At 42.2% G+C, this 12,264-nt stretch overlaps 1 protein-coding gene across 1 annotated transcript in view; it reads left to right on the top strand.

Annotated features, from left to right (window-relative positions):
• Positions 1-4,243, top strand: part of LOC141055872 (uncharacterized) — an 87,378-nt gene extending 83,135 nt beyond the window's left edge. The window contains exon 9 of the mRNA XM_073552587.1: positions 2,837-4,243. Coding sequence (XP_073408688.1) covers positions 2,837-3,424 — 588 coding nt within the window. The 3' untranslated portion in view covers positions 3,425-4,243. The remainder of the gene's footprint in view (positions 1-2,836) is intronic.
• The last annotated feature ends 8,021 nt before the right edge of the window (positions 4,244-12,264 follow it).

The raw sequence follows: 12,264 nt of genomic DNA, 5'->3' as shown, positions 1-12,264 counted from the left end.
GTGGCTGCTTTGTCGGTGGTGTAGTCCGGCCATTTCACACGATTATCATTTTGCCGCTAGACCGCAACATTCTCCTCCACCAAAAACTGTTCAAATGACTTTGAGCATTGAAAGCCCTTTGTATATGGAACTTATCACCTGGAGGATCCACCTACCTCCTGGGATTAGAAGACGCTGTCTGTTATCTGCCCAGGTCTGTAAACTACAAAGCTAAATGACAGCGTACATACGAGAATGTGCTGACAAGCTAGAAAATCACTTGAAGAAAAATATTATGATTGATCGGTATGAGAAAGCGGAGGGTAATGATGCTGTTGGCTTCCTAGAACCCTGATATCTTATTGGATGAATCTCCCTTCTCTCCCTTCTGTGCTGCTGAATGTGCTCATATGGTTCCTACAAGACCAGGTCCAGTCTTTCTGGTCAAATTTCGCTTTTGTGATTGACAACAATAAATGTGCAGTGAGGCCAAGTGTGAATTTCTGTACAATAACAACAGAGTTTCCCTTTATAATGACTTTTCAGTTTCTTTTAAAACCAACTAACTTCAAACAGGATAGTGCTAAACTGTGCTAAAACCATTACACCTGTTGCATGATACATCTCTAAAATAAATTTAAGACACTTTAGATCTATTATAAAAAGTTCTCTTTAAATGTCTAATATTTCTTCAAGAAATTCATCTGACAGAAAATATTGGCCCTTCCGATAGTTTAGATTGCCAGGAACCACCGAGCCCCATACTGTAATTACCCCAGAGAGGTTTCTCCACTAGTTACTCATTATTTACTGATAAAGACTGTTGAGTTTGGTCATTTCAGTAGATATGTTATTGACTACAGTAATAAGTGCCCAAAATACTGTAATTTAACCACATCCCGCAGTCAGTTTTGTGTTCCTAATCAGGCCCCATTTTTCAAATCTGACGTGAGTCACTTTACATGGTGATAACTTTGGAATTCTTCACAAAGTATAATAGGAAACAAATAGATCTAACAGATTATTCTCATAAATCTGACAATACCTTATATACAGTTGTACAGTACTGTCTGGACACATGGCAGAGTTAAGAAGGGAAGGAGCGCCATTTAGCTATTTAAATGCAGATCTTACTGGAATAGCTTGCAGACACAATGTATTGGGGCACTGTTCATGGTCACCTGGCAGCTCAAAAGATGGCCACCATGAACAGGCTTGGCACTATCTACACTTTTACCAGATCCCAGGAATTGTCTTGCTCATCAAACCTCTGTACTTGGATCTGGACTTACACAGAGACCCCTAGGCTTAGGCCACGGTGTTACCTGCTGTTCTGTGGTGTGAGATGGCAAGAAGTATAGTTAGGTAGCCGGGACAGAATCATGAGGGCAGAGAAAGTACAAAATCAGAAGACACAAGAGTAGTCAGTAAATGGGCCAAGGTCACAAAAGGAAACAAATGCACAACCTGAGAGCTGAGCACATAGGACTGAACAAGAGGAGAACTAGCCTGTATCTGGCAGCTTCCGGCAATATGCTTTGAGCTTTAGTAGAGTGTGGTGATTTCCAATTGGCTGAAATAAGGAGCAGATTACATCAGTTGGACAGCACACATACCCATTCTGCCAGACTGTACGGTACTACTAATCCCAGGCACCATAATCTTAGTGGCTGGACAGAGCCTGCACCACCCGGAGCTTCTGGTTCCAATGTCTCCTCCATCCCCAGTACCACCTGCAGAATGAAAAAGGCAGTGCCTTGTGACAGAGGCAGACGTTGCAGACACACCATTGGGACACACCATTTGCAGAAACCCTAATATGACAAAATGGCAAAAAAAAACAGAGCAGTAGAAATCCCCTTAAAGTGATATAATTTTAATCCTCAGAGAATTAATCTATAGCAGCAGTGACTATTTTAATTTCACAGCTACTTTCTGGAAGTTAGCAGGCAGTGTATGTTGGAGAGTTAAAATTGCAAAAATGCCATTTTATTACCCAACACATAGTGCCCAGAGACACTCACCATAAGTTAAGCAGGTTCCTCTCACTATAATAATGCCAAATACATGGATGCTAAATGTGGTTTGGGCACACGGCAAGGCTCAGAAGCGAGGGGGAGATTTGATTTTGGGAAAGCAGATTTTGCTGGATTGGTTTATGGAAGCCATGTTGTTTTCAAGAGCCTTTGAGTCATTATTAATGTGGAAACCTCTGTTTTATCCACTGACAGATGATGGACCTGAGTGGGGACTTGTTTCTTGTGAAATGAGTAGAAGTTTTTATTGTTATTATTTTTGCCTACATAGCATTGTTTGGTGGCTTTTTATTCCTTATTTGGGAGGCAGAATGAACAAACAGTTGAACACCACGCTCTACTGGTTCTAATATAATAATTCATTTTTTTGCATAATTTGCCATTTTAACTGACAATTTAAGTTGAAATGTTCCATAAATATGATACTCAAGGATATTTATTATTAATAATAATTGGTTTTATTCTTAGCAGATGACTTTACCAGGAGATCAGAGGAACAGCTCATATCTTTAATTTTTAAATCCGATGATCTTGAGATCCCACAGGATACAAGTGAAGTGAATGCCATTACTCCAGATATACCATCATCACTTCACAGCAAAGATCTGTCATCTTATCCTTTGAAACAGGTCCTGTCTTCTGATTCATTACCGACTACGACGGAAAATCAAAGTCACAAAATATGCATTAACAAACAAACTGCTCTTAATTCAATGAAACCATCTTCATGTTCAGAATATGGAAATAATTTTCCCCTTGAAAAGTGTTTTCTTGATCATCAAAAAATTCCTACACTGGAGAATAGATTTTCTTGTTCCAAGTGTGGGAAATGTTTTAACCATAAATCAGATGCAGTTACACACCAAAGAACCCACACATTGGAGAAGCCATTTTCCTGTTCAGAATGTGGAAAATGTTTTACAGAGAAAACAAGCTTTATCAGACATCAGAGAATTCTCACAGGGGAGAAACCTTTTTTATGTTCAGAATGTGGGAAATGTTTTAACCATAGAACAGCTTTTTTTAATCACCAGAGAACACACACAGGGGAGAAGCCTTTTTCATGTTCAGAATGTGGGAAATGTTTTAACCAGAAAGTGCATCTTGATATCCACAAGAGAATCCACACAGGAGAGAAGCCTTTTTCATGTTCAGAATGTGGAAAATCTTTTGTACAGAAATCAACCCTTCTTTATCACCAGCGAATTCACACAGGGGAGAAGCCATTTTTGTGTTCAGATTGTGGGAAATGTTTTAATCGGAAAGAGCATCTTGATAACCACCAGAGAACCCACACAGGGGAGAAGCCTTTTTCATGTTCAGAATGTGGGAAATGTTTTGTACAGAAATCATCTCTTCTTAGTCACCATAGAATTCACGCAAGTGAGAAGCCTTTTTTATGCTCTTAACGTAGCAAATGTTTTACACGGAATTCAACTCTTAAACATCAGAGATGTCACATGAGGGAGAAGTCTTGTTCATGTTCAGAATGTTGGAATTGTTTTAACCGTAAATTGTGCCTTCTTAAAGGGGTTGTCCACTACTAGGACAGCCCCTTGTCATTTCTCTTGTTTGGGCTCGTTAAAATAAAAATATTCATACTCACCTTCCGTGTAGGTGCCATTCCAGCAGTGTCAGGATCCGCGTTCCCGGAGATCACATGAGGTTGATACATCACACAAGCCCTGCTCCCAATCAGCACAAGCTTCACTGTCCCTCTACGGATGTATTAAACATCAACAGTAAGCCAGGGCTGTGGCTGCCTTCCTCCATGTTAAATTTGTCTGAAGGTAGGGAAAATGACGCCAGCGCTGATTAGGCTCGGGGCTTAATTAACTTAATAACTTCCCATGAGCCCTGGAAACGTAAGTGGCGACACCCGTAAAATGGCACTGGGATGGGAGGTTTGTATAATTGCTTTTATTTTACCAGGAATAAACATGAGGAATGAGAAGTGGTTATCCCAAGTAGAAGACAACCCCTTGAAACATCAAAAAATCTCCCAGAGGGAGAAGTCATTATCATACCTAGAGTGTGAAAAATTAAGTATTGGAAAATCGTATTTTGTTGATCTTCAAAAAGAACTGGGGGAGATGGGGAAAAACAATGTTATTGACAAATTGTACAAAAACATATAAAAGACAGTCGTATAATTAAATGATGACAGGAAATTAATTTAAAACTTACTGCATTTTTTGGACCATAAGCCTAAAAAAAACCTTGCGTCTTATAGACTGGAGGCAGCTTTTTTTGTGACATATGAGAATGCTGAGACAGTGTCCTTCCTGGTCACTGAGAGAACTGCTCTCTCCTCCAGCCCCACACTTATCTTTCAGATACTGTAGGTGTAAAGCAGGAGAAGAAGGTACCAGAACCTGCACAGAGGCTACCTGTATTTACGTAAATGTGCATATGAAGTAGATCTGTGTGTGTATGTAAATGTGCATATTTAGCAGAGCTGTGTGTGTATGTAAATGTACATATGTACCAGAGCTCTGAATGTACAGTTGTGATCAAAAGATTACATACCCCGGTAGTATTTTTGCTTTCTTGGCCTTTTTTCAAAGAATATGAATGAAAACACCAAAACTTTTTCTCCACTCATGGATAGTGGTTGGGTGAAGAAATTTATTGTCAAACTACTATGTTTTCTTTTTTTAAATCATAATGACAACCCAAAACATCTAAATGACGCTGATCAAAAGTTCACATACCCTGGTGATTTTGGCCTGATAACATGCACAGAGGTTGACACAAATGGGTTTAAATGGTAAACTAAAGGTAACATCCTCACCTGTTTGCTTGTAATCAGTATGTGTGCATATAAGCTGAGTTAGTTTCTGGGATCCAAACAGACTCTTGCATCTGTCATCCAGCCACTGACATTTCTGGATAGTGAGTCATGGGGAAAGCAAAATAATTGTCAACGAATCTACGGGAAAAGGTAGTTGACCTGTATTAAACAGGAAAGGGATACAAAAAGATATCCAAGGAATTCATAATGACAGTTAGCAGCGTTCAAACTGTGATTAACAAATTAAATATCAGGGGCTTTGTAAAAACAAAACCACGGTCAGGGAGACCAACAAAAATTTCATCCAAAACTGCCAGAAAATTGTTCGGGATACAAAGAAAAACCCACAAATAACATCAGCTGAAATACTGGACTCTCTGAAAACTTGCGGTGTGGCTGTTTCAAGATGCACAATAAGCAGTAGCTTGCCTACAATTCGCAAAACAGCACAGAGATAGGCCTCAAAACTTCTGTAACAAGGTAATTTGGAGTGATGAGACCAAAATTGAACTTTATGACCACAACCATAAACGTTACATTTGGAGAGAGGTCAACAGGGCCTATGATGAAAGGAACACCATTCCTACTGTAAAACACGGAGGTGGATCGCTCATGTTTTGGGGATGTGTGAGCTACAAAGGCACAGGAAACTTGGTCAAAGTTGAAGGAAAGATGAATGCAGCCGTTGTCAGCAAATACTGGAGGCAAATTTGCAACCATCAGCCCGGAAACTGCGCAATTGACGTAATTGGACATTCCAACATGACAATGATCCAAAACACAAGGCCAAGTCGACTTGTCATTGGCTACAGCAGAACGAAATGAAGGTTTTGGAGTGGCCATCTCAGTCTCCTGACCTCAATATCATTGAGCCACTCTGGGGAGATCTGAAGTGCGCATTTCATGGTAGACAGCCCAGGAATTTACAGGAACTGGAGGCTTTTTGCCAAAAAGAGTGGGCAGCTATACCATCTGAGAAAATAAAGAACCTCATCCACAACTACCACAAAAGACTTTAAGCTGTAATTGATGTTAGAGGGGGCAATACACGGTATTAAGAAATGGGGTATGTGAACTTTTGATCAGGGTCATTTGGATGTTTTGGGTTGTCATTATGATTTAAAAAGAGAAAACACAGTAGTTTGACAATAAATGGCTTCACCCAACCACTATCCATGAGTGGAGAAAAAGTTTTGATGTTATCATTCATATTCTCTGAAAAAAGGGAAAAAAAAGCAAAAATTCTGCCGAGGTATGTAAACTTTGGGCACAATTGTATGTAAATGTTTGCATATAAAGGTACTTGTGTACCAGAGCTGAGTTGTGTGTGCACTGTCCATGCAGCAGTGTTGTGTGTGTATACATTATATGTGTGCTGTGGAGTGTTAATTAATATTCATGCTGTGAAGCTACAGCTCTGGAAAAAATTTAGAGACCACCACATCAAAACCCTGTCATGGGCAGCCCACTCTCCAGACCTGAACCACATTGAAAACCTCTGGACTGTAATCAAGAGGATGATGGATAGTCACAAGCCATCAAACAAAGAAGAACTGCTTAAATTTTTGCGCCAGAAGAAGTGTGGAGGACTGATGGCAAACATGCCAAAATGCATGAAAGCTGTTTTTAAAAATCATGGTTATTCCACAAAATATTGATTTCAGAACTCTTCCTGAGTTAAAACATTAATATTGTTGTTTCTAAATGATTATGAACTTGTTTTCTTAGCATTATTTGAGGTCTGCAAGCACTGAATTTTTATTCTTATTTTTACCATTTCTCATTTTCTGAAAATAAATACAAACTTTAGTGCTTGGAAGTTCGGAGACATGTTGTCAGTAGTTTATAGAATAACAGAGCAATTTACATTTTACTCAAAAATATACCTATAAAGAGAAAAATCAGACAAACTGAAAATTTTGCAGCGGTCTCTTAATTTTTGCCAGAGCTGTATATATAAGTGCTAGGCAGGCAGGCACTGTATGTGGGTATATAGATATCAGTGCTAGGCAGGCAAGCAGCGTATGTGGCATACTTTATTGCATGCAGCAAAAAGGGTGCATTCCATTACTGTCTGTTGCTGACTGCCTATTACTGATATTGACCATATATACATAGCCCCTGGTATCAGTGGCCAGGAATAATTTTTTTTTTACATCTTAATCCAGATTCTTTTATTTAAAAGCAATCCAGAGCACATGTTTTTTTCTGTATTTGCTTTTTGGCACTGCAGAATACAGCCAGATCCATTCCATAGTACAGTGTTAAAATCCAGCTATTTTATACAGGGGTTTGGCCATCACAGCGATCACATCTGAGTGCGTATAAAATTCTGCCATTTTTGTGGTACTGTAAAAAATTTTTGGAGTTCTTGACACCAGTTTGCTTAAAAAAATCGTTACCTACAGGGCAGATATTTTACACTGGGTTTTGGCCGCCACACGGATCGCCTATCATTGTGCTCAAATTTGTGCCATTTCAGGGCTCCATTGAATATTATTTGCTGTCTTAGCCTACTTATTGACACAATTTTGCTGTAAAAAAAATACAGGCCAGATCATTTAAAGTCTGGTACAGTGCCTTGCGAAAGTATTCGGCCCCCTGGAACTTTTCAACCTTTTCCCACATATCATGCTTCAAACATAAAGATATCAAATGTAAATTTTTGGTGAAGAATCAACAACAAGTGGGACACAATTGTGAAGTTGAACGAAATGTATTGGTTATTTTTACATTTTTGTAGAAATTCAAAAACTGAAAAGTGGGGCGTGACCTACCCTGGTCACCTTATATGGTCCGTAGCCATGCCCACCGGATCACATGGCTATGACCTCATCACAGGTCCTATTCAAACACCCAGCCATTCAAACACATATACAGCTTTTACTATGGGCGTTCAGACACACGCCCCTGGGTGGGTTTGTAGGTGACTGTCCCGCTCATCTCACCAAGCCACCTTAAAGCCTTCCCTGATACATAGTAACAAACACTCAGCATTACCTCTGCTGATTACCACATATTCAAGCTTCCATCCCAGGGCCACCCACCCTGGGATACATAACCGTAATTTACCATCCTGCCGTTCATCCTTTCTCCATCACAATCATGGAGATGCCTGTGTGCATGACCCAGACAGCGCCCCCTAGCTGTCACAGTGGTCACTGCATCACATATACCACTGCAAATCTACCAAGACCCGGCCGTCCCTCTAAACTTTCATCTCAAACAAGGAGAAGACTGATCAGAGATGCAGCCAAGAGACCCATGATCACTCTGGATGAACTGCAGAGATCTACAGCTGAGGTAGGACAGTCTGTCCATAGGACAACAATCAGTCGTACACTGCACAAATCTGGCCTTTATGGAAGAGTGGCAAGAAGAAAGCCTTTTCTCAAAGATATTCATAAAAAGTGTCATTGAAAGTTTGCAGCAAGCCACCTGGGAGACAGACCAAACATGTGGAAGATGGTGCTCTGGTCAGATGAAACCAAAATCGAACTTTTTGGCAACAATGCCAAACGATATGTTTGGCGTAAAGGCAACACAGCTTATCACCCTGAACACACCATCCCCACTGTCAAACATGGTGGTGGCAGCATCATGGTTTGGGCCTGCTTTTCTTCAGCAGGGACAGGGAAGATGGTTAAAATTGATGGGAAGATGGATGGAGCCAAATACAGGACCATTCTTGAAGAAAACCTGATGGAGTCTGCAAAAGACCTGAGACAGGGTCAGAGATTTGTCTTCCAACAAGACAATGATCCCAAACATAATGCAAAATCTGCAATGGAATGGATCACAAATAAATGTATCCAGGTGTTAGAATGGCCAAGTCAAAGTCCAGACCTGAATTCAATTGAGAATCTGTGGAAAGAGCTGAAAACTGCTGTTTATAAACGATCTCCATCAAACCTCGCTGAGCTCGAGTTGTTTGCCAAGGAAGAATGGGCAAGAATTTCAGTCTCTCGATCAGTACAAAACTGATAGAGACATACCCCAAGCGACTTGCAGCTGTAATCACAACAAAAGGTGGTGCAACAAAGTATTAAGTTAAAGGGGACGAATGATATTGCATGCCCCACTTTTCAGTTTTTGAATTTCCACAAAAATTTAAAATAACCAATAAATTTCGTTCAACTTCACAATTGTTTTCCACTTGATTCTTCACCAAAAATTTACATTTGCTATTTTAAGGTAGCGCTGTCATTCAAGTAGGGGATACTTGCTTAGCAGCCACAAAACCAGATCCGGCACGGGTTTTCCATAAAACAATCATAGTCCATGCGGTTTATTAGGCAACATAAACCCACAGCAGTAACATAAACTTCATAGATTCAGCATAGCGTCCATGACAGAGTTCAGCTCTGCAATCCCTGTGGTCACACAGGTTATGCACACACAGGCTCTTCAGCCTCAGTTATCTCACCCGTCAGGGTTTACTCATGGTTCCTTCACCACGCTGCAGACGTCCATTCCCTCCAGGGAATTACCAGGCACGTGCAGCCATTCAACACAGCGTTCACCTGCTGTCAGAAGGCAGCCCCATCTCTCTCCGACGGGACCTTCCAAAACGGACCAACCAGGTCCCTGCATTCACTCCTTGTGACCTACCCTGGCCACCTTATATGGTCCGTAGCCACGCCCACTGGGTCACATGGCGATGACCTCATCGCAGGTCCTTTACCCACTCATACACATATCCCTTGTGAGACCATATGTGTCATGATCCATGCTGAATCATGTCAGATAAGAGCACTGGTAACCTTTTTTTTTCCTCTCTCTAGCTTTGTGCTGAGAGATAGTTTTGCCCCCAGTGGCCAGTATGGTCATTGCACTGGTGTGCTTAGAGATAGTTTTGCCCCCGGTGGCAAGTATGGTCATTGCACTGGTGTTTTTAGAGATAGTTTTGCCCCCGGTGGTGGTTAGTGTAATTGCACGGGAATCACTAACAGGTATGTTTACTCAATAAAAGTGTGTAAGTTGTGCTCACTGATGTTGGTGATATTGTTGGGCTTTTCCAACCATCCTGGGTGAAGGAAGGAGCTGAGGAGAGTCCAGGGCAGCTCAGTCAGAGTCCTGGAGTGGCAGCTATGGTGTCAGCGAGGAGTTCGTGTAAAGCATAGTGGAGTGGCAGCTATGGTGTCAGTGAAGAATTCTTGCAAAGGTTGGTGGAGTGGCAGCAATGGTGTAGAGCTGCACTCAGTTGCTGGAAGCTGCACTCCATGAAGACCCTGAACTCCTTTTTGTTCCCAGAAAAGAAATCAGGCAGTTTAACAGGTGGTTCTGGGGACACCAAAACAACATCACTCGCCCCAGCCCCCAGAGACCCAGCAGCTAAAGAGCCCCCCGCACTGTCTCAGAAACCTGCTGCTGAGAACGAGCCAGAGCTTGCTGCTCCAGAGATAAACCCTGAAACGTCTGACTCATATTTTTCATTTGCTCAGCAAGAGATTGTATGGGATCCATATTTCTCAGCAGAGAAAGAAAAAAATACCCCAAAAACTTAATGGTCAGTTATAATGTCACGGTCCTGTCAGCGCCGGCGTGCAGTCACCGCGGAGCAAGGACTCACCCACACTGCAGAGGGGCACGGGGTCAGACACGACCAGATAGTTCAAGCAAACAGGACCTGGAGAAGCTAAAGTCAGTGATCAGTGAAGGACCTACAGTCATGTGACCGCAAGGGGGCGGGGCTTAGCGTCCTGCTGTCAGAGATAGGCAAAGTACTATACAGGAATACTCAAAGTAAGACAAACCGGGTCATACACAGAGATAACAATAAAGTACCAGGGATGAGACAGAACAGATAGTCGGGGACAGTCAGTGGTCAAAGCCAAACAGACATAGAAGGTACCAAGCAGAATCCAACAAGCAGTATCCAGAGAACAGACCGAGTCCTACACAGAGTATCAGGCAAACAAGAACACAGCACAAGCACACTCAGGGGTCACCACACTATGCCAAGGGCGAAAGTATAACTGACGGGGATGGGAGCGTCCTGAGGCTATAAGAAGCTTTCCCAGAACCAAGGAGAGGCCACAATCATAAGCCCCAGGTGTGCAGGTAAGCCTGCACTGGGATCACAACTTTAACCCCAGAAATGCCAGTCATCAGCACTGGTTCCAGACATTAACCCCACATATGCGAGTCAAACCCGCACTGAGATCATGACACTCCTGCTCCAGACGCCGACTCTTGGTTAGTCCTTTCTCCCGCGGAAGCGGCCGCACTGGGCTCACCGATCCGGACAGTCCCTTATTCACCAGGCCGCCCCACAGTTCCAGAACCCCAGCCGGGCAGTGGAAGTCTGGTGGATACACAGCTGAAAGTCCTACGGAATAGACTGTTAGAATTTGTATTATGGCAAGAAAAACGAGTGGCCATCATTACTTTAAGAAATTTAAGAAATGAAGGTCAGTCAGTCCGAAAAATTGGGAAAACTTTGAAAGTGTTCCCAAGTGCAGTGGAAAAAACCATCAAGCGCTACAATGAAACTGGCTCACATGAGGACCGCCCCAGAAAAGGAAGACCAAGAGTCACCTCTGCTGTGGAGAATAGGTTCATCTGAGTCACCAGCCTCAGAAATCGCAGGTTTAGGCTGGTTTCACACTTGCGTTTTTTTTCGCGGGATTTTAGCGCTAAAAAACGCATGCGGTTTTTTTTCCTATACTTTGCATGGGATGCGCTTATGTGCGCATACACACGCGTTTGTATGCGTTTTTGCGCGCATGCGTTTTTTTGCGGTATGCGCTCGGGCGCACAAAATGCATCCTGTTGCATTTTTTGGGCATCCGACTTGCCTCAAAAAAACGCATGCGCGCAATGCGTTTTTTTACAGCAAGACACCCATTATAAGTCTATGGGTGCGCATATGTGCGCATTGGCATGCTTATGTATGCGTTTTTTTGCACATGCATTTTTTTTGTTAACCATGGAATTTAGGGGTTTGGGTTAGAGTTAGGGTTAGTTAAGGGGGTTTAGGGTCAGGGTTAGGGTCAGGGTTAGGGTCAGGGTTAGGGTTAGTTAGGGTTTAGGGTTTGGGTTAGGGTTAAGTATGGTTTGGTTAAGGGTTAGGGTCAGGGTCAGGGTTAGGGTTAGGGTCAGGGTTAGGGTTAGTAAAGTCATGGTTTGGGTTAGTGTGAGGGGCCACCTAATGTTTGGAAAAAACGCAAACGCGGTAAAAACGCACTAAAAACGCATACAAACGCATAAAAACGCTGCGTTTTTTTTATGCATGCTCATAAAAATGCTTGAAAAAAACGCAGCAGTTGTATGCTTTTGTATGCGTTTTTTCAATGCGTTTTTTTGCGGGAAAAACGCGCTGCAAAAAAAAGCAAGTGTGAAATTAGCCTAGCAGCAGCTCAGATTAGAGACCAGGTCAATGCCACACAGAGTTCTAGCAGCAGACACATCTCTACAACAACTGTTAAGATTAGACTTTGTGCAGCAGGCCTT

This window comes from Dendrobates tinctorius, unplaced genomic scaffold (genome assembly GCF_039654945.1).
Source record: "Dendrobates tinctorius isolate UK_male_01 unplaced genomic scaffold, ASM3965494v1 ptg000192l, whole genome shotgun sequence".
In the NCBI taxonomy this organism is placed as follows: domain Eukaryota; kingdom Metazoa; phylum Chordata; class Amphibia; order Anura; family Dendrobatidae; genus Dendrobates; species Dendrobates tinctorius.
This window is presented reverse-complemented; position numbering and strand designations above follow the sequence as displayed.